The sequence below is a fragment of the Osmia lignaria genome, chromosome 7, assembly GCF_051020975.1.
Source record: "Osmia lignaria lignaria isolate PbOS001 chromosome 7, iyOsmLign1, whole genome shotgun sequence".
Lineage (NCBI taxonomy): Eukaryota > Metazoa > Arthropoda > Insecta > Hymenoptera > Megachilidae > Osmia > Osmia lignaria.
In genome coordinates, this window is record NC_135038.1 from 9,915,241 (window position 1) to 9,938,855 (window position 23,615).

General features: G+C 38.1%; 1 protein-coding gene across 2 annotated transcripts in view; it reads right to left on the minus strand.

The window, feature by feature from the left end:
* Positions 1-23,615, minus strand: part of LOC117604353 (uncharacterized) — a 55,116-nt gene that overhangs the window by 21,250 nt on the left and 10,251 nt on the right. For both annotated transcript variants that reach the window (XM_034324313.2, XM_076689021.1), the window contains exon 3: positions 11,652-13,438. In XM_034324313.2, coding sequence (XP_034180204.2) covers positions 11,652-12,009 — 358 coding nt within the window. In that variant the 5' untranslated portion in view covers positions 12,010-13,438. The remainder of the gene's footprint in view (positions 1-11,651; positions 13,439-23,615) is intronic.

Genomic DNA, 23,615 nt, shown 5'->3' on the forward strand with positions numbered 1-23,615 from the left:
CGCTAAGCCGTAAATAATTGTTACTTCGTGTACGGCTGAAAAATTGTTTACCAGAGAAGAAGCTTCTTTGTTACCGACCACATTCAGTAGCGTATACCCTCGATTAAATGCACCGTGGGGTAATTAAAGTTTCATTATTTCATTCTAGAAACTATTGAATAAGTAAGGAAGGAGTTCGTTTGCTTTGCTAATTGGATGAATATTTCTACGTTGGATAAACGATGGCGATTCGTTTGTTAAAATTCCACGGATTTCAATTTGAGGCGCGAAAGGGAAATCCGATGAATTTTTTGATTAATATGTCATTTTGAAGAGGCTCCATGAATCAGATGCGAGATTCAAAGAGAAATTGTTATTTACGTTTGAAAACCAATTAAACTGGGATAATTTAGGGATAATAAAGAAGTCAAGAACGAATGGAGTTGGAAATGGTATCTAGACAAGTATGATAATTTGTTATTTGAATTACCATTTCAAAATAATTCCGCTGAAATAAATTCACGTTTTTTCCGCATATTTTGCAGAAGGATTAGCCAAATTCAGAAATATCGAAAAATTATAATATTGATTCGAATGGCGCTTAGTTCGATGGAATTCTCATAAAAAAGGTGTTCCATAATTTCACTTAATACGCGTGGTATTTTGAGATAAGTAAATACTCGATAAATAATCCTGAAATAAATACAAAGAGAAATAAAGTGGATGAAATACGAAGGATAGAAGATTAATTTCCTTAATTAAGATCACCATCCAGCGGAAACTCGATAATTTTTCATCGATCAACGTATCGCGGGATCGAACAAAACAATGTTCCCGACCGAACTTCCTCAATTTACGCAACATCGAACGTTCGTTCGTGTATCGATTACGGTCCCCGGTAATCGTTCAACAATTATTGCGCAACAATTCGATCGCAAATTTCCATATACTCTTAGAAATTACGATGCGTCGACCGGACGGCGATCGCGGCGTTTCAATTAAACCGACGATTTATCCGGCACGCGGGTAGATGGCACACGTACACCCGCTTATCGTGATACGTAATTACGTATCGATGCCTCGAACAGCGTCGGTGGGCCGTAATTTAACAGAAATTGAGGAACCAGCGAAAGGGGATCACGATCGAAGCGACGATGGAAGAAAAAAAGAAATGTTAAGGGAAGAACCACGGGTTCTCGATCGGCAATAAATCAATAAAGGAACTCGCGTACGGGCCAGGTTGAAATTTTGCCCGTAGGGATGCCGTGTCGACTAATTAAAATATTTTCTCCTCGATCTGCCGGCTAACTGTAACGGTTAACGTCAATTAAATTGACTCGTGAAACGTGTAGATCGGCTCTCGATACCGTATACACCGGCTCGAGCCACTGATCGTCATCGTTTCGTGAGGGTACTTCCGGAATTTAGAAAAAATTTCATAAACGTAGACTGGGGTTTAAAAAAATTTACCCAGGGCACGAAAAAATCTAGGTACTGCTGTTATAACACTTTCTGGGTCTATTCAAACATTTTTATAACTACTTAAATTTTAATTAAAATTTGTCGTGTATTATATAATAAACCAAAAGACTATGAAAAATATTTTAGGTAATTGAATAATAGCTAATTTGCAAATTTTAATTGATTTAGCATTAAAAGTCTACTCAATGTTTTAATATTAAAAATACCCAAAAGTTTCTCTTTTAACGACTCGCATTAAATTCTGTCACTTAACGTGTTAATGATCCACGTCGTCGCGTACCATACTAAACGTCTCCTGTAACCCTGACAGTCAACCTGTTGGCACATAATAATTCGACAACGTTCAATCGAGGTCTGCATCGATCAAGAAATTTCGATAATCTGCCAATCGAGAAATTACGTCCCGCTGTGCGTAGCCTTAACAAGCGACGGATAGAGTAGCGCTGTGTTTCGCATAATGATAGTGAGGATCATGTAAACAAATTAAGAGGCACCGCCGTCTGCACCGGATCACGATAAGTGTAGCTCGGTGTTCGTGTTAACCTTATCTCGATCGAGATCTCGATCTCGATCTTTGGTTAATATTGAAATCGTAGCCCACCAGGGGGCGGGCACCGTTTCTCTTTCGTTTTCCGCTTCTTCTTCTCTTTATTCCTCTTTTTCGAATAAAAATGAGAATTCTGTCGTCGCGTGTCATCATTAACCCTTGGATAGCGGAGTCCTGGTCGCTCGAGACCGAAACTTATAAAATATATCCAAGGATATTAACCTAAAGTTAAATGTATAATTTTTAAATGAGAGGGTGTACAATTACCAAAATTTAGTAACAGTGTAAAATTTAGGAAATGAGGATCATATGAAATATAAAATTAAATTAAAATTGGGCTCTTTTTATGGTCCGCCGTCCAGAGGTAAAGAAAATTAGATTTTCTTTGATCTAGACTGATATTATTAATAAAAAAGGAAAAATGTTGTGAATTATTTTATGAATAATGAACAAAAAAAAAAACCAAAGGATTCATATTTCACTTTAATATTTTTGACACTGCCGTTAAAAGAGAATATTTTTCGGTAGATTTTATGAAATGTAATAAAAACAAGTTTAAGCTTAAAAAATGATATGCTATAAAAATTGAAAAATAAATGAAACAATTCTTTTCTTTTGTCATCGCAAACATTATCACGTGTCGAAATACTTGATTACTTGAGTTACAATTAATTCGATCGATCAGCTTATCTGTGAATTCACAGCAGGTTCGAGATCGCGAATAACAACCAAGAAAAATGTGAATTCGCGTGCCGCAACTATGCTTACCAACCCTCTCTCGCCACCCTAATTACTAACCACGGGTTGTTACCCCATGGCGTGTCATTTGCCTGGCAATATCGTATCAACGTCTTCGCGTGCGATCTCTACGAGTCCGTGGCAGTCGATTGTTTTAAAGTGTCGATCCCAGTCCGATCTCCTTATCGTTGATCGTACGTAGAAAGTGATGGTTATCGAATAGCACGGCAAAAATGACTTATTTTTATTTTTATGTAGCGTTCTGATTCTTATTTGCAGTTAGAATAAACATTTTCCTTATTTATTTCTGTTTTTAATTAAAAAACTTCAAAAAATGGTCCCTGCATCCTTCTGGTTTGAATTTCAAATGACTCATATTTGAAGGTACCAATTAAAAAAATCAAGTTGGTCCAAAGAATATTATTAACCCTCTGTCTTAAGAATTATTTTCAAAAAGAAAAAAAATGTAATTATTGAATACTCGAATAACATGCTATTGAAATATTTTAATTACTATAATAAAATCTACGCCACCAATTATGAAAATTAGGTATATATGGAGATTATTATTAACCCTTTGTTTTCAGATTTATTTTCAGAAAAAAAAATGTAATTATTGAATGCTCGAATAACATGCTATTGAAATATTTTAATTACTATAATAAAATCTACGCCACCAATTATGAAAATTAGGTATGTATGAAGAATATTATTAACCCTTTGTCTCCAGATTTATTTTCAAGAAAATATAATTATTGGAATACTTGAGTGATATGTCACTGAAATATTTGAACAATTATTATAACGAGTATTTAGTACATAAAGTTCGTCATTTCCCGCACGTTAATCAAAGAGCACCGACCATCGCCTATCCATTATAATTTTATTTCTTTCAAATCAGACTTCCTTCTTCCCGACGTTCACCCGTCCGCAGCCTGGACAACAATAACCTCTCTGTTTCAGCAATCTTCGACGATTTCACCGTTCCTACGCGATCGGAGACCGCTCCCTAAGATGCAACCCGCGTTCAATCTAATCGTCCGCGAGTATTTTAATTTAATTACCATGAAAACATTGTTACCACGTACGGAGGCGCTCCGATATCGCGGCACCGACGCGATAAATCCCGGGCAAATCGGAATTTAATAACTAATTGCACGTAGCAAGAGTCGCTAGGGTAGTGTTTTCTCTAGCTTGATAAATGATTGGTGATTCACATCCGCTTGCTATGCACGCGCGACCGATACCGAGCCTCGTGATAAACAGCCACGCTTTTACATCGCATGCGGCCAACACAATTACGCGAAAATTACGAGTTAGGCGAACTGAAAAATCCCGATGCCGAGAGACACGCCGTGGGTGAGTGTCTCAAGGTGATTTCCCTCGCTTTGATACATTGCTTCAGACCTTTCTTTTTTTTTTTCGGTTGATCAACATCGACAGGTGAGTCCAGAGGCCTCGATCGAGAACGCAGAATCTGGAGCTATAAATTATAACGAACGAAGAGGCTGGAGATGGGATTTTCCGAGATGGGAAAGGATTTCAAGAGGAGAGGAGGTGATTTCGACGATGGGTCAGGAAGCAGCTCTGAAAAATGAAGATTGGAGATTTGATAGATTTTTGATTGGACCTCGTTAACAGGTATAAAACTATTGAAAATTGGTAACATGTTTTATATGAGAAAAAAAATTGAAAGAATGTAGAAATAAGGAAACAGCTATAATTTTCAATAATTTCAGTAAATAAAAAAAGGCATTTGAATATCTGGTTCTTTTGTAAATATCTTTAAATTCATAGTTAAATGATAGTGATGTTAACCCTCAGATGGCGGACCATGGAGAGAGGCCCAATTTTAATTTAATTTTATATTTCATAAATTTTATAGCTTTCTCTTGTCACAACTCTATTTCTTGCTAAACATATTTATAGTTTGATCATTTTCACCCCCAAATTTACCCCTTCGGTACGATTTTTCTATATAACAAAAAATATCTATTTCAAAATATCTATTTCAAAATGTCTACTCACAAAATGAGAGATTGATGGCCTATTACCAAAAATTGCAATAGAGACTATGCACTAAAATAACATTATCTAATGAAATAGTTCCTGTTAAGGGGGTAGTAAAGATAGAAGGGGTAGAGGGTCACGAAAACAGTGGGAAAGATACGGCTGACAGGCTATAAATACGTCGTATTTATGTGCTTCGCTAATTGTCTCTGAACGATAAGGATCTTCCTTTTATTACCTTTCCTCTGCAACTTTAGCGCGAGTTCATCGCACAGCCCCTCGGGTGGATTAACGTCTTCGGGGTTGGAAGAAGTTTCGTGTCCCACATTCGTAGAAACGCGATTTCCGTGTAAACGGAACGACCTCGTGGCAATGGCAAGGAGAAGCAAATTGTCGGCCGCACGTCGAATCGCGAGGAACGCGTTGATCTTGATCCTTAAGGAACGGGGTCGGTGGTTATTAGAGCGATTCAGCTTGCCTCCAGCGTATTGTTTTTAATGATACCGAGGATTAAAAAAGAGCGCCGCGATTCAAGACGAAACGTGTGATTCGACTTTGCTTGATCATCGTAGAAACGGGAAGAGATCAATTTCCTACGGGAAATTGTAGGGTGTTTTTTAGTTACACGAAGCGGCGTTGATTTATTTCTCTAGAGATCAATGAAATTCATATCAATTTTTTGCTGGATTAAATGTACTTTGCTTTTTGTATATGTTTTTATCATCTTCAACGAGGATAATTAATAAAAGGAAAATTAGAATTTTTCTAGACTATGTCCATTGCAAAATATTGAGTTAATATTTATTAATAAATTTAAGTTGCAGACACAGTAACTAAATTTCTTATATGAAAATCAGAACCGAAAGGAATAAAAAGATCCTAAAATGAAAATAACCCCATGTAGTGTAACAAAGGGGAGTCAACTTAAGAAATTAAAATTCTTATTTTCAAAAGTTGCTGAAATATGCTCGAAAATTAAAAAAAATAAAGAAAGATTAGATTTAATTGAATAATTACCCCATTGAATATCTATAACTTCTAAAAATATTAACCCTCAGACGGCGAACCATGGAGAGGTCCCCGATTTTCATTTAATTCTCTTATTAACGAATTGGAAATCGATGGTGTTGATTCAATATTCTTTCAATCACCATTCCCAACATCTCCATCGCTAGGTTTCGCGGACCTGCATAGAATCGTGTTGCTCGAAGGGGAGAAACGATAATTTCCAGCCGATGAAAAGCAACGGTCGATTGTTCGCGTTGAGAAGTTACGTATAAATGTACGTGTATCCTAGAGGGGCCACTTGTATTGGGTTCGACGGGGTCATAGTCGTGTAGGTAAAGGGGCAAAGACGTGAGGGAGGCATCGGTCTCAGGGTAATAACTTAATTTAAACTAAACTACAGTTTAATAATTCTCAGCCAGGTCGGCCGTGGAAGATGCAGCAGGCAACCAGCAATTTCAGAGCCGCGTTGTTAACTGCCGGTCGTTAGTCCCTTTTCAAAACTTCTTTCTTACTTTCCTTCGGTACGATCTCTCTTCTCTCGTCCTTACCTTCCACGGATCCGTTCCCCGTCGCAACACCCTCCACGATGATGTTACCAACACACTGTCGCTCGGTCACGAGGCTAATTTTCGAGCGTGCTTTGCGTGCCGCGAACGTGAATCTCGCCACGGGCCTTCGGAAACGCTCGCACCGCGACCGACAAATTGAATCGTCCTCGGCCTTCGGTTCCTACAGACTCTTCTTCCCTCCGTTTCCTCTTAATTTCTGTCATTCAAAGTTGCACGCGAAACGAGATCGGTAGAAAATGAATTGTTAGAGCAACGACTGAGAAATTGTATTTTCACCCCGAACGATTACTACAGGAAAACTAAATTGTAGCTTCGCTTATTTTCTATTCTGACCGAAAGAAAAATACACGATATATGACAAGTTTTTTATAGTCAAGATATAGGTTCCCATAATTGCAACGCAGCTGTTTATTTCCCCCAGCTAATCTGAATTATTAATATACTTTAATTTGCATGTTTTGTCTCGTATTATCGTCACTCAGTTATCGTGCGCGATAAACGTACTACAATTAATGCCAATGTCTTTGCGGAACAGCGAATCACCAGTGAATTTCATATAATCAATGGATAATTTCTAATTATTTTGTTATTTTCAAAACATCCACTTTTCAATTAATATTAAATTCCTGCTATGTTTTTAAACAAGTGAAAATTGTCTAATTGAATTTATCGAAGACACGAAATGTCGTGGCGATAATTCACCCGTGATTCCTATGGATCGAGTAAGGATGAAAGGGTTAGAAGATCGTTCATAAATTTCGTGTTATTAAGTTGCATGCGAGCCCACCGCAATCATGCCGGTGTACTACGATTTTGCCACTGTACCGCAATTTAAACGTCATACCACAATTACGATCAAGAAACATTTCAACCTCTAAAGGCTTATTTCGAGCAACCGTGGACTTTCTCGTAACACATTGAAGCCGGAATTTCTCGTGCACGAAATGATTTCAAAAGTGGCCACCACGCGCTTCATTGCCGCTTGATATCTTCATCAATGCGTGGCTCGAGGCGGCCCGTTGTTTCGCATTAATAAGAAAATATCAAAACGTCTTCTCTTATTTCGTTTAACCCTTGCATTAGATCATCAGGATATTAATTTAAAGTTAAATGTATAATTTTAGATTATATATTTTACTGACTGATGACTCAATCAGTATCGAAAATTGATGTCAAATACCTAAAAATTTCTATACTGTTTAACATTTTCTATAAAAAATTTTGATATCGAATTTTTTGAATATAATCAATACGTATTGATATCAATTCGATCGCTACTTAGGAAGATACCAATTTTATCACCGGGTATTAATGCTGGAAGTGGAACGAGGTAAATGATGTCTCTATTAATAATCGTGGGTTGATTGAGTCTTTCGAGTGTAATCCTAATATCCTGGAAAAATGACGTCCCTTAAAGGGAACTCTGATGGTCTAACGGAGTGGCTTATATTTTCGAAGCAGCCAAATGACTTCAGTTTCTTTAAGAAGCGACTAAAGCATCCCTAGCCGTGTCATTATTTCACGATTAGAGGAGAACGAACGATCATCGAGCGGATTGACATAAAAAGCAACGATCCGTCGAGCGAGTTGGAAACCAAGATGATCCGGTGGAACGATGGAGAATAATAAAAACGTTGAAAATTATTGAGTCTCGCTCGAGGATCGCTTACAGAAGCTCGAATAAATTAAATTGTCTACGGATCTTGATATTATGATAGGTGTTTTCGACTCTGCATCAGAAAGATCATCGAGCCTTTTGGCTGGTGTTTTAACGACGTACCAGTTGTAAACAATTTTTTGAGAAGCAATAATGATTTTTAATGACAGTGATTTTAAAATGCTATCGATTTTGCTTTTGACCACTAGAATCCTTTGTTTTCTATAAAATTAGAAATTTTGACAACGGTTATTTTTCTGATAAAACTTGTAAAATTATTAAATATTTAAAGGGTAGAAATTCTACAAATTTTCATATTTGAACTAATTTTCTTGGAATTAATAAAAATTCAATTATACAAAATTTCAATTTCTATATATAAAAGCTACAGCTTTACAGAGTTTTCAAACAAAAGAATTGCGAATATAATTTTACCCAATAAATAGAAAACGTTGAAAAATACCACCTCGAGAAAATAGATCGAGAAGAATGAGGAGTTTAAAACGATCTTTATCTTCCTAAAAACAATCTCAATTTAAAATTCCCGGAAAATCGATGGATTCCTTGGAAGCATCGTTATTACTGAAATAACTCAATTATCCTTGATCGTCGATTATAATTAATTCATAACAAGTATCCACGGCGAACAGTCCCTGGCGATTAATTGGTCGTAGACGATCGAATGCAGAATTTCAAGTGATTTGTCCGTAAAGTAATAAAGGGAACAATAAAACCTTGATCGATCATCGATTAAGAAACTTCGATTACTCCCTCGTTTAATTAAATGTCGACGGGAGTCAGTGATATAGTTAGTCTGGAATAGTTGTCAATTACTTCCTCGTCGATTAAACGTCGTTAATAATTATATTAGAATTAAATGTTCGATAATTATCTACGTTAAAACAATTTCAAATTTTTTCAGACGTATAAATTCCACGCTAAAGTATTCAATTTTCTAATCTGAAATAGCATTAAACGACAGATGCTGGATCAGTTATGACCCATAAAGTTCGAAACTGCTTCGACAAAAATTAGATTGTCACACAAAATTGGTTGTGAATCACCGTCCATGTAAAAATTCCGAAACTTCTCAAGAAAAAATAAAATTGCTTGCGATGCTAATTAGATATTCCAGCAGATTGGCCAACGACTGGTGACTAACAAAATCTGTTAGAAATAAGGCTGATGAAGGCAGTCGTCGGCTTGAAATGGCAAGAAAGAAAGCAAGACACTTCATCAGAGAGATCTCTCACGCCTGTCAGACATGACACGTTTATCTTAAACAGTGTTACGTTAAACACTCGTGAAACTAATTAGTTAGGTTGTTCACTTGTGGTTCGCGTTACGTGTGCTTGGCCACGATAGTCGGCCCATTAGCGAAATTGGAAGACGAGTATTTTAATCGCATCGCGAAACAACGGTACTGTACAAAACGATGGCAAAATTTTATTTACAAATCATTCGTTAATTCAAAATTTTTGTAATTTAAATTTTCGATAAAAACAAAATACATATATATATATATCTACTTGTTTTGAAAGTTATAAATTTTCAAGGTTTAAAATTAAAAAAAGAATTTCTTATTTATTTATTTCTTTTTTTTTTGGTATCTGTGTTTACTACTTTAAATCTTCTATTTAAAGGAATTGTAAAGATTAGGCTAAAGTGACAAGATGGTCCTTAATGTTTTGCACAAAGAGAAACAAGAGAGAGGATTGAGTTAAATGGCACTCCCTTCGAGGCATAAACAAGCGTTAGGGACATGAATGGTATCACGTAAAAAACAGATTTCCACCCTCGATCTGGTACACGAAACGTGATTTCAGCCCGTCAGCTCGAAGGAAGGGTGGAAAAAGGGCGTTGCGGATTGGGGCTAACCCTGTAAGCGATCCCATGGGCTCGTCAAGAACGATCTTATGATTGACCGTGTTACGCCACTCCCTGTAGACTATTTTTCCGAACGTATCTTGGAAATACGCTCAAACGGGAAGCTGTTTGAATGAGAACGAACACACCTATCTTCTTGTTTTATCAAGAGCGAACATTCTATTAGGCGTACGTGTAAATTCTGCCAATCAATTATGGGCAACCTCAATTTTAATTCTAAAATGGTAACTTTAAATTACACATATGGGCAAGCATATCTAATAAACAGTTATTATAGTACCTCATACACTTGTGTCTTTATCGAGAATTCTTTTTATTCAAATTAAATTAATCTCCATCTGTATGATTTTTAAATATTTATTAAAATTAAACAAGAAAATAAGTGTCAGACCAATTTTAATAAATAATCTTTCGTCATATTTGTAACAAATTTTTTTCTTTAAGAAACGGTGAATTTAACTAAAAAGGAGAGTACCATTAATGTGTATGATCAGAAAATGCCGAGTTGCATATTTTAAGGAAATAAATATAGTTCACGGGTTCCACTTTTTAACCAATACGTTGAGAAACCAGCTTCCAACCTTATTAACATACACAACGCCAGTGGTGCACGGTTTAATTAGCAACAGAATTGCAATTAATTTACAGATCTGCCGTAATTATAGCCCCAGAATTGCAGCTTATAAAGCGATAAGTAATACAAAATAACGAGGAAAGGTAACCCGACAATGTATTCAATTAAACCATTAAAATTTGAAATTCGTTCGATTGGAACTTCAATTGAATCAGATATCTATACTGCACCGTTCTTCTTGTGTTATTACTAAACAGAAATCCATTTGAGGGAATCGCGACAGAAAACAACTAGCAAGAAACAAAACTTTAATGTTTCACGCCCCAATTGAAATATCCTCATTGGAATAATCAGTCCTATCAATAGCAATTAATCGAATTAGATTGTTACCCTACATTTTAAAGTTTCGACACTTCGACTGGTAGTAAAAACATATCTATAAAATTCTAATGACGATTAGTGGTTTGAACTTTCCATGTCACGTAAAATAGAAAGTTTACGGTACATTATTAACGCAATTAGTGAAACTCAGTTGAATTCTTCGGAACTTCCTAGTGGATGCAATATATTATATCGATGTCAAGATTGGAGGAACAATTTAAAATGATAAATGAACAACATTAGGTAATCATTTTTAAGTGATGATTTTTCCTTTCCTTTTAACAAAATCACGGCTGTCAGAATATTAATATTGATATTATTCATATTTATATCACCACTGAGATTTCACTTATTTCAAACACCTAGCGAATATCCATAGACCTAAATCCTAAGTGAACGTATCAAATAGAAAATAAGAAACTTCAGGTTTAAATCCTCTACTTCCGTTATTTCATACCAAATTATAATTTCCGAAGTTCCTTGCAACTATGCAAAGTCAAATTCGAACACCCGTATCTCTTCCAATTCCAAACGAGCCTTATTATTTAACCCTTGAGCGGCGGACCACGGAGAGAGCCCCAATTATTATTTTCACTTTCTAAATTTCACACTGCCCCTCCGGAAATTCTTCTAATATAAGAAAATCTTTCATTAAAAAATTATACATTAAATTTATGTCAAGTTTGGGTCTCGATTGACCCAGACTCCACTGTTCAAGGGTTAACAAACGCCTGAAGAACTTTTTAAAACAGATACCTCCTTATCACGATATCGCAGCCGCGTTCTAACCTGAAGAAAAAGAAGAGGAACACCGCTTACCTTTCTTCTCGTTATCCTCGTCGTTGTGATCGGCACCGTGATGAAGATGATGGGCGGTCGGATGGTGGCTAGTTATCGCCGGTACCAGAGGGTGGTTCCCCAACACCGGATGCGGATGATGAGCATGACTGAGGAACCTGACAGCCACCTGATGCCGAACCTGAATAGTCTGCTGTACCTGGTTCTGAACCTGTCCCAGTACCGGATGATGCGGCGACCATCCTGTCAGATGAAACGGAAACACGGGTGTCGCCCTCTGGAACAGTCTGGCTGGTGTCAACAGTGACCCACCGGAACCAGCGGAACCGCTACCAGGAAGCAGTGGAAAGGACAGACCACCACCCGGTTCCAGGCCCATGTTTGGTACCAACTTGACGACCGGTTGTCTCTCCGTCGGAGAGATTTCACTTCTTTTGCATCTATGAACACCCTGCTATCTCCTCGACGCTAAGCGTTCGCTGATCGCGACCCGTTCACGCTCATCGGTACTGACAACCGTGAAAGATAGTCCCTTCAACCTCGGAGGCTTCAACTAGTCGAGCCGCGGCCACGTGCAGAACCTCTGAATCAAGCTTTTTGCCGTTGCACGGGATCAGCTGATCGCTTACATCTTTTTCACCCGGAATTCACGGGGTTTTTACGATCCCCGTGACCGAGATGTCGATGAGAATAGCTGACAGAGAGATTCTTCGATCAGTCAGCCGTCGGACAGTGCGATTCAAGGATCTTACAGGTTCAGACTATTCCTCCTATTTTCTGAAGCAACCACAATCACTATTAATGAAAATAGATCAACTGAAGAGATCTTAGATTACGATCTTCTAGGATTTTTCCATTCGTCCCTTCGGATATTTGAATAACAACCAACTGAACTGAACAGTACTTCGTCGAACACAGAGTCAGTCTGGAGGGTCCTTCAATCCTTCGTCGAATACAGTCCTAAGGAACTTCACTTCAATCACTAGAACAGTTCTTCGTCAACGGTCTTCAAGATCAATTTGATTTAGGGTTGATCCTCGATCCTCGATCTTCAGCTTGCCACCGAAAGCACCAAAAATAAGTGTCACATGAGTAGTTTGAACAGTGGGGAACAAAACAAACACAGGTCCTTGAGCACTGATCTAGTATCACACTTGCTGACAGGGTGTCCTGCAGCTGGACGTTACCACGGTAGCACTGGTCAGCTGGTAAAATTAGGCGACACCGGTGAGTATGGACAGGTCCTGGTACGAGAATTTGATCGCGCGACGAACGAATTCCATGGATTACTCGGTGGCAAGGACCTGTTAGTGTTAGAACCACTACGGCACGAGCCAACGGCACAGCACTATCTGCCTGGTGAGCGAAGTCAACGGCTCCCCTCTGTCCACGGAACCCAAACTGGTTCGGGTCGCCACCCAGTGGTGGTGGATTGGTCGGCCGGATAGCGGGTTCGCGGGTGCCACTCTGTTTCTGGCCAATCGGAACGGACGGATTACGAGGGGGGCTCCGCCTCTTGGACGGTTTTTTTGTCCTGGAATTGAATCGACGCCCCTTCCTTCCAGTTATGGAGCCACGGTGGGGATGAATCAATTGGTGGCTGGCCTGAAAGCAGCCGCAAGATGGCTCCTCCCTTCTCCGACAACATTCGGGGAAACCACCCCTGCCGCGGTCGAACCCCCGGCACACGTCCACCTTAACGTCTAATTCAGCCTAGAAGATCCACTCACACTGCTCTCTCAGATCAGTGGACATTTTTCGTCGAGGAAATAATAGGGTGCCTTCCACCGAACACGTCTTCCTTGTTCCTTTTAATTTCAACAAGATAAATCATCGCGGATACATGGGACGAATAAAAGAAAGTTTAAAGCGTTAAATGCGGTACAACACGCTATACCTAATTGTACTTATTTGGAATATGATTGTTTTGTTTTCTAATTTGTGTTTTTTTACATTGAATACCGGATGGATCGTCGGTGGCCAACACCGAAAATTGAATACACTCGAATAATTAAAGGAAAAATATTATTTCTAATAGTATTACTGTTTTACTGATAATGTGAGGTAGTAAATTGAAAAATTAAAATTTGAAAATCACGAAGAGAGGCTTAATTTTAATGTAAATTTGTATTTCATATTGTTTTCATTTTCTAAATTTTACTGTTCCAATATATGATAGTCTTTCTATTTAACTTTAGGTTAATATTCTTGTATATATTTTGTAAGTTTGATTAGAATTAAAATATATATCTTCACTGTGTCAGTCGATTTGTTAATTTAATATATTAAATAGAGCAGTGTAAAGGGTTCTCAGTGATAAAACCTACTCATACTACTTATTATTAGACATACAATTAAAATTAATTAGAACAGGATTGCACCATTTCTTAATTAAACTTTTCTCTATATACTTTGCGTGAATAATATAATATTGACATTTAAAAAAATTCTTTTCCTATTTCCTCTACTAATTCAGCATAGGAGGATACCTCAAAATAGATAAATCACCACTATATGGAATGTCTAATAGAAGAGTTACAAGCCTATTTTTTTTTTATCAGCGACTGATCCATGAATACTGGTCACAATTAATTTTATAAAACTTGAAAATGCTCGTAAATAATCTGTCCGCATTGTTCAACGATTCCGAGAAGAAGGTTGAAACAGCGTTTCCCTTTCTTCGTGATCGTTTCTCCGACGATTGTTGTGCTTCCACCACTCGGTCTGCACACCCTCCCCACCAGAGGCGGGTATCTTTTACCCCTCCAGCCCTCGAGGGCACGATCCTCTTTTAATAAGAGGAGCTCAGAGCTCGGAGGCGTTAAGTAATTACATCTATTCTCTTCTGGGGAGGAAATTACCTGCGCCTCGGGGTGGGAAAAATTAGGAAATTAAAATTAACCCCCGCCACGAGCCACGACTTCGACGTTCCCTCTCCTCATTGCTCGCCATTCCTGTTCCTCTCCTTGTCTCTCACTTTTCATCTCTATCCACTTGTCTCTCTTTATATCTCTCTCCGTCTCTCTTGGATTCTCCACTCTGTGCACTTCGTACTGAAACTCTTCGTTCTTGAATTTAGGAGGAGCCGGCAGCCATTACCGCTTACGTAATCTTTTTACAGTGGCGGCAGCACCTTGTTAAGCAAAGTTATTTAACGGGAGTCGTCGACTCGTCCTCATTTATTTTCGGCGAATACCAGCATCCAGCATGGATTCGTGTTTCACGATTCTCGAGAAATCAAATGCGATCTATTTTTCTCCAGTACTTTTATCCAAAATAGTTTTGTAATAATTTCTTCTGCAAATTGTAGATGTTTTCCTTCGATTTTCGATGCTTTCAGAATTTTAAACCCCCGACCAAAACATACACAATGATATCAACTTAAAGTTAAATGTTAAAACTGGAGCTCTCTTCATGGTCCACCGTCTTGGGACTCTCTTTGCGGTCCGCCATCCGAGGATTAATGAATAAAAGTTCTGATTTATTTCAAACTTCCTCACAACCCGCGCTCATGTGCCGAGCACGGTTCTACTCGCTCATATTTGCTTTCGCACTACTCTTAATTCCTGCATATCATCCTTGCGGTTTTTTTGAAAATTTCTCTGCATTCACTCAGCGCCTACACCCATCACTACATCGGTAACGCCATCCAAGCTCGCAGGGACAACGCTTCGAATCATCGTCAAACTTCAAAAAAAAAAGAAAAAAAAAGTTTATTCCAGCAAGTCAACTGTTTATGTCACGAAAGTGAACAATCTCTGAAGATACAAACTCCACCGTCGAATCTCCATTTTCTTCTTCACCAAGAACGGTGTACGTAGCAGGAAAATCATTCTACGTAATCCCGAGTTCCAAGTTTTGCCGCGAAAACTTGCCAGTCCGGCCGGTGTCTAGCGGCAAGTGTACAAGCGAGAAAGAGGAAACTGGCTGAGTTCCTAATTTACACAGCCGCCACATTCACCGAAGCCCTTTTTGGCCAAGGCTTTGGAGTGCCGTCGGAACTTTGCCGACGATTAAAACGCTTTAGTAATTAACTGGGTCTCCTCACCTTCCGTGGTAACAGTTACCAAGCCGACATCGTCCTCGTTCAACCAACCAGCAAGCAGATATCTCTCTTACCTTCCTCTCTTCTTACGATTCACCTCTTCTTCTCACCCTCTTTCGTGCGGTCTCCCTCTTTCGCGCCACTTCTGCCCTGCTGGCGCATATTTAGGGATCTCTCCTGGTTAGAGGTTGCCCGGGCAACCACGCTGAGGAAACCCCTCTGTCGTTGCCAGGGTAACCTTCTCCGCTCCTTCATCTTCCCTGTGGAACTGCTTGCCAGCTAACCAGCCAGCCACCGCCAGATTCAATTCGTGAGAGCGAGAACGAATCGACGTTCGTGGAAAGAGCTGGCCTGGCATACCGGAAGGGGATGGCTTCGGGGGATGACACCAGGGTAAAGGGAAAAGATGCCGCACGTTCGGTGATTGTATTTGATAGCCCGACCGTGGGACAACCAGAATGAACATTCGACCTTGATTAAAGGCACAAACCTTGTCTTCTTTTTCGGACGTCTTTCGGAAGATGAAGAATCCTTCTAGGGACACGTAATTTCGTTAACCCTTTGATTGATTTGTTGGGGAAACTTGAAGAATTATGGCGAATAATATATTTTTTTTAATAGACATATCAGAGGGGTGGGTTTTTTAATACTCTTTTCTGTATTTCGTTAACATTTCTCATTGAACATTAACCCTTGCCCTACAATATCCTGACACAATTTGTAGTTCAAATATGACTTTGATTAATATTTTTGGTATGATTGATTTGCGAGTTGCGAAGAAATGTCTGGTCAAAGTTATTCGAAAAGAATATTCATCAGACGATAAAAAACAAATGTAGCTGGGGGTCGATTTGTCTGGTTAGTTAATAAAGAAAAACGGTGGTTGCGAGGCGAATTTCCATGACGTCGTCGAGAGCAGTCCTTGGAATAGGACGAATACAGAGACTCATGAAAAATTGATCGGCCACGATATCTCACGTTTAGGCGGAATCCGTTGAAGGAAGCAGGACACGCGCGACCCATACATCAAAAAGCCAGCGTCTCAACGGACCGTGCTTTAATATAAAACTTAAATAACGATACAACGGCGTCATGACGAAAATGGGAAATAATCTTATGAATAAGTTCTTCCCCGGGGCGTGCTTGCTGTGTCGAGCTCGCCAGGAGTGCCGGCCAAATTTGAGAACCCCCAGCGATTTTACAAATTACCGTCACACGAAACAAGTTTCACAGCCAATGATTCATTTTCGACACTTGTTTTGCCTTCACTTTGGCAAAATTTAAAAAATATTTATTTTTATACTTTTCATAATAATTTCCTCTCAATTTTCTATAGCGATACTAAAATTTCAAGAAAATACATATTTTCGTACTGAAACTAACTGTACTAGTTTTTAAATGATAAATTCGCATGTATTTGAATTTCATTAATGAGGCAATAAAAATCGAATGGATTTTCCGGATAAACCACTACCTGTATATTTATATCACACCTTGAAAAATGTCTGTCAATGGTTTTGCATGATATCATTCATTTTGAAAACTCATGGTCCATACGAATATGGAGCTAATGATATAGCTGATGCATAAAAATGAGATGTTACGTTCTCTTTCTATCAGAGAAACAGATTTGATTTACATTAATATGTACGAGTTCCTAATTAGCGTGTAATTGAAAAATTACAGTTACATGAAAAATGGAGGATAGTGATAGAAAAGTTAAAGTTGAACAGCGGAACCTGTTATAAAATAAAATCTGTCTACCATCCGAAGGTTATAACAGTAAGTGTTATTTTGTCATTTTTGTTCATCTTTCACAACAAATTTTCTAAAAAAAAAAAGAAAAAAAAGGGAAAGAAGTCCAATATTTTGTACAATTTTTATTCCACTTCTCAGGTAATCGAGAAAAGCTCTGCGTTTTCCGAGGAAATCAGTGAAAAACGGCGGGAAACTCGGGCTTCCATCTGGCCGTAGAAAACCGATAAAAATTCAGCTCCCGTCTGGCAGATAATTATTTTGCAGATAAGAGCGAAGACGAAGAATTTAGCGGCGCTAGAAAGCGCCTCGCTGGTTTGTTGCCGCGTGCCAAGAGCCAGAACGACTAATTAAGTGCGCCGTAAGTTAATTGAGCCGCGTAGGAGGAGAACCGAAGATACGAGGGAAACGTTAAACTGTGTAAACATCGGACTAATTACTTCGAGACTTTATCGTGCCACACAGCCACTCTGTTAGTCTGAACAGATACCCAAGGATTTCGTTTGCAGCCCTTATTTTCTCTGCAATACTCGCACCTTGGAAGAAGAAATAAAATCAGTATTATGATTATTTCGTTATTTTCATTTTTCATTTTTCTAAATCAAGGCGATTCACTCGAATTTTCCAAATTAACGCAATTAACTCGGATTTTCCAAGTTATCGCAATTATTTCGAGCTTCCTAAAACAATTTAATTAATCCCAATTTTTCTAAATTAACTTTATTAATTTCAATTTCCCCAAATTGACGCGTTTCTTGCCATTCGTTTTCTTTATGAAAGAGTTGAATAATTATCACGAACATAACAAAATCGTAATGAACGAAATAAGAAAGCTACTGAATCAGCAACATTAGCGGAAATTGAATGAGGACAAAGAGAAGCGTCATAATGACGTATCACGATTTAATGAACACGATTCAAAGCACGTTCTTAACCCCGACGTCCATCTAATCTCGCCTCTTATTCGTTTACCGGGATTTTATTTTTACAATCGGAACGCGATAAAGACGTCAAACGTCGGCTAAACTAGCCACCGGGTCGCGACCGTACTTGCATTGAGAAATTTCAATTCATCAGCTAGAGATCCATTGATCTCTAGGCCCATTATAACGTTCTATTATAGTTACGTAATATTTTCATCAACGAACAGCTACGAAAACATTCTACCCAATTGATAGGGCTATCAACTTCCGTTCATTCGTGAACTTATTTCTTATCAAATCTCTGCGAAAGCTTGAAAGAGCACTTTCATTCATTAATTTGACGAATCTATTAACACTTTGATGACCAATGCGATGATAATTGATTACAATTTAAAAATGAATAATTTTTTTCAAAAATTATCAAATTTTCCAATTAGTATTCCTCTGATTCTCTAAAAAATACCTCAACAATCTTTAAGATACTTTGCAAATTCAGTTGCAAATAAAATGAAAAAAAAAGAAATAGAAACACTAAAACAACTGAAAATGGAAGAACATCGAGAAGAAGAGTTTAGTTGGCGAAGGAACGGCCATAACAGCAGCGCAAAAATGGGGTTGCTGGTGAAAGGAAGATGCAAAGATGGCTGCTGCGAACGACGTGTCTACGCTTCTTCTTCCTTCCTTCGTTCTTTCCTTGCTTTTCGAACTGGCTCCTTCTCTTCCTTCTCGTTTCGTCGATAGAGAATTCGCGTCACGTGTCGGCGGTTAGTTCTGATTAGCGACAGGGCGAATGACGTACCACTGGCAGGATATCGTGTCTCGAATACGGAAGCAGACATCGTGCGGCAAGAACAGGGCAACGTGACCAAGCCACCGGTGCTGCTTTATGGGAATTTATTTAGGGGGATCCACGGTGACTGCACAAGCGTGCTTGGCCGTGCTACGATGTGCAGAAATCTGCAGCTTCGTCGATGAACGTGCGATATACTCTCCCTTCCATAAGTCATGGAACACCTTGCCACTTTAGAATAAATCATCATTACACTGCAGATTCAGTTATTTATTTCACAATTATTTTAAGCTTATTGCCAGAAAATTTAACAATTATTTGGAACACTTGCGATTGTGGCAATTTAATTGAGAAATTTTGAAATACTGAAAATGATGCCTTATGTCGAAAATAATTTGTCGACGTATTTAGGCAAAAATTTAACAAAAAATGTTAGCATTAATAAGAAAATTTCAAATTTTTAATTAAGGAATTTGAACATAAATGTCCCATTACTTGTGGACAAGAGTGTACACAAGAAGCATCAGTGTTTAGTTAACCTGCTTCTTTTTACCCTATTTATATCGAAACAAGATCGTGTATTTTGGGATACTTGAGAATGATAAACAGGCTTGAAATTTCATGTGCTAAAAGACCCACCATAATTTGCTACAAGAACAATTTTATATGAAAAGAATTAATACACACCTCGTATAACATGATGAATGAAATTTGCATATTATAAAATAGAATTTATAATTGAATTATTCACATTATTTAATTATTTTCAGTAATAAATTAATGTCAATTTTGATTTGCATTTTCTAAATTTTGAATTATTCTTTTAGATATTATTTTCCTATATAGAAATTTTTATTTAAAAATTTGAACGTTCAATATAAAAGTTTGCAAATCATGGATTAATTTACAGAACTGTAAATTACAAATTACCAAGTGCTATCATTATTCACCTCGTAAACCGTTAAACAAAACGAACCAGCACACCTTTTTTCACCCTGTATATCTTGGATTATTACAAAATCCGATTAAATAAAAACGAATAAAAATGATGATACCGTTCAATCTCCTGATAAAAGTTATTTAACAGGGAAATTACATAGCGACGCGTTCGGTAATTAAGCATCGCGTAACGATGGGAACGGTAATTAAATTAATTAGTCACTTACGTGTGTTTATCATTAAACATTAAAATGTACTGCGCACGGATCATCCTGTTGGTACGTTCCAATTAAATTGCTCACCGTGTCGATATAAATGATCGAGCTTAACGCAAACGCATAGGTGTGATAACTAACGATCAACCGTGTTACACCGTGCCTAGGTAAAAGCGCAACGGTACAAATTATTTTATTTTTCATTGAATAATACGCGCCTTCCTGTTGTCCAGGCAAAAAACGAATATTTATTATATTCCTATTTTCCAATTTACCCGGATCCCCATTACGAGCACGAATGTCAATTTTCGACAATTTTAACAGAAATGGTCATTTTATGTACCTTTATTTTGACTAATGAAAATGGAACGATGTTACAGCATATTTCAATAAGAATTCTTTCCATCTTTCCCTTATAATATGAACAATTTCCCTTGAAAAAACTGCCACGGTGAAAATGAACGTTTATTGTGGAACGTATCGAAACTCTAATTATTAAACATAGGAATAGTTAATTTTCAACTTTCAAATTTCAAGCTTTCTGTTTACTATTTTACATTATTTGTACAATAGCAATATTATTTAAAATATTTTTCTATTGTTTTCTTTTAATTATTTAGGTGCATGTAATTTGCGGCGCCGGATCCTCATGGTATTCAACGTGTTAAGTAAAAAATTAGAGCGTGTCAATTAAGTACCTGATATCTTTTGTCAAAACCTATGTATTAACGTCTGTCGAGAATCGATGGGGTACGAAATATACCGAGGAGACCAGTCGATTCGGGAGCCGATTGCAAACGGGTGTCGAGCTGATTCCTCGTAATCCGCTTAAAACTCGCACGAGAGATTTAACAAAGACAAGCAGGGGGGAAAAAAGAGGCGTCTGATAAAGAGAAGAAGGCGCACCGCGTCCTCTTAAATCACCACGGAAGATGGCTGACCATTTCTGACCGTCTCTCCTGTTCCTCCATCGAGCTATTCCCTTCCTTTCGACTTTCTTTCTGACCTTCTCTCCTCGTTTCTCGACTCACGAATCCTCGTTGCTTATCGAACTGACGATCAACGGGCTCTGCACACCTCTCGGTACGGTACCGTTCCGTTTTCTTCTACGGGAGAAGCCGAGAGAGTGAGCGGACACGCACCAACACACGGACAACACCGGTCCGGTTGGATAATGTAGTCCCTCTGGTTGATTTATGAGTTAATAGTTAACCGGCCGTAAATAATGCTAATCACACTCTTATTATACGTTATACCGCGGCGATCGCGGGGAATGTTTTGTCCCTGCTGGCTCCCGGCTGATTTCTGAACCGTTTGCAATCCTAGATTCTCCTGTTCAGCGGCTAGTTTTGAGATTTCAGGAGAAATTCATTTTCCTTTACTTGGTGTTTGATTTTTAATCCTTTTCTTTGCGACAAGATAGGCTCCTTGCTGATTAATTGATCAATTACTTGATACTTTACAAAATTAACTTTTCTTGAAAGAATTCTGCTTAGAATTTTATTTGGGAAATGCTAAAGTCAAAAAATTGATGGATAGTCCAAAAAATTAGCTGAGAAATTAATTTTTAAGGGGTTAAACATTCCAGTTGTTAGAATTTTATTCGAAGAAAGTAAATGATCAAATGGCAGATGGATACTCGAAATGAGGCTTGACTAACGATAAATACAGTAGTTTAAGGATAATGATGTAATGTTGCTTTAAAGCGTAGGCTTCCTATGTCTTTATCAAGAATGTTGTTAGTTACACGGATATCATTATTACATTCGACGATTCGCAGTGAATTATGCCTTTTTACCATTGTTTTTCTTAATGAGAATTTCAAAATCAAAGAAACATTAGCAACCACTGAAAGATTGATGACTACTAAAAATTTTTGAAAGATTGCAAGACATTTACAGTATCTTTATGTACATACATGAATACAAGAAACAGATGCTTTGCCAGCAATGATAGGCAAAGAATTTTTTTCAAATTTTCAAGTAATAACGTGTGAACAAAAATTAGCAGTCAACCAGGCATAATTGCAATATTAAAAATTTCCAAAACACTTACCTTTTTATTAAGAATGACTTTTTATTTGATAACTTAGTAAATTATAAATTTGTTTCAATATCATCTAGAATACTAAATAAAACAAATGATATAATTTATAAAATTTTAATTTTTTATCAAAATAAAAATGTTTTGGCAATTTTAATATTGCAATTAACTGCTAATTAAGGATTCTGATAAACGTATATGTTATCAAATTATCAGAAGAGTTTAAATATCCCACAGACCACGTCGCGTAAAAACAGGAGCTAATTTGATTAAACAGGCCACAAGTAGGCAAGATCCACGGGGTATTCAATGCAGGAATACGAAAAGAATTCGTTCAAAACTTACGTGTCCGAGATGTACCATGGAACGTTCGTTCGACCAATACGAAGCCGGCAAATAAAATAGCCGATACATTTTATTTCGTCGCTCCTGTTCTCTGCGAATGGTTCCTGCGGTCTGCTGACTCGGTGTTTTCCGCTCGAAACCCACGCCTCGGTTTCTGCACCACCAGCACCGTCCCCATGATCACCCTCGAAAAAAAGCCTCGGAAGACGAGCGTGTGTGCGGGATGGTTTCAGCTGAAAATACCGGCTGGTCGATTGGAAACGCTTTAGCTTCGGGAAATCCGCCGCGGATTGGATTGTATTTCGAAGCGGAACCGCCTTCGATCTCTTTTTCGATGCTTTCTCCTTCATCTGGCGGACGAGGAAATTCGTTTCGAGACTGTTTGACGGGTATTTTTGACATCCGAAAAATAAAAAAAAAAATAAAAAAAGTAGAGAACAGAAAAATTTCTGTTCTCCAAAATTTATTCGCCCGAGAGACAAAGAAAATCGAGGAATTTCTAAAAATTCCTTTCATCTCTTTGGCTAATCAGGAAATCTGTATAGTAACCGGACCGGTATTCAGGAAAAAATCCAAGCCACGCCTCTCGAACGCGATACTCATCCACGAATCCTGGATCGAAAGCCGTAATCATTTCATTACAACGAAACGACCAACCGAAGAACGATGGACGCGCCATTCTGACCGAGACAAATTTACGAAATCTATCAACGACGTCCCATTAGCATAATTTGACACTTTGCAAGTGGAACGGCAGGTGGTTGAGAAAGACCGGGTACGATGTCAGCAGCCTCTTCGAGGCAACCATGGACCGAGGGGAAAAAAGTGTAGTAAAACCGCGCTAAAAGTCGTATAGCCTGGAACAACGTCGTTCCGGCCAACGTCCACCAAGAAGATTGACCACCTTCGATGGTAATGGGCGCTTGATTA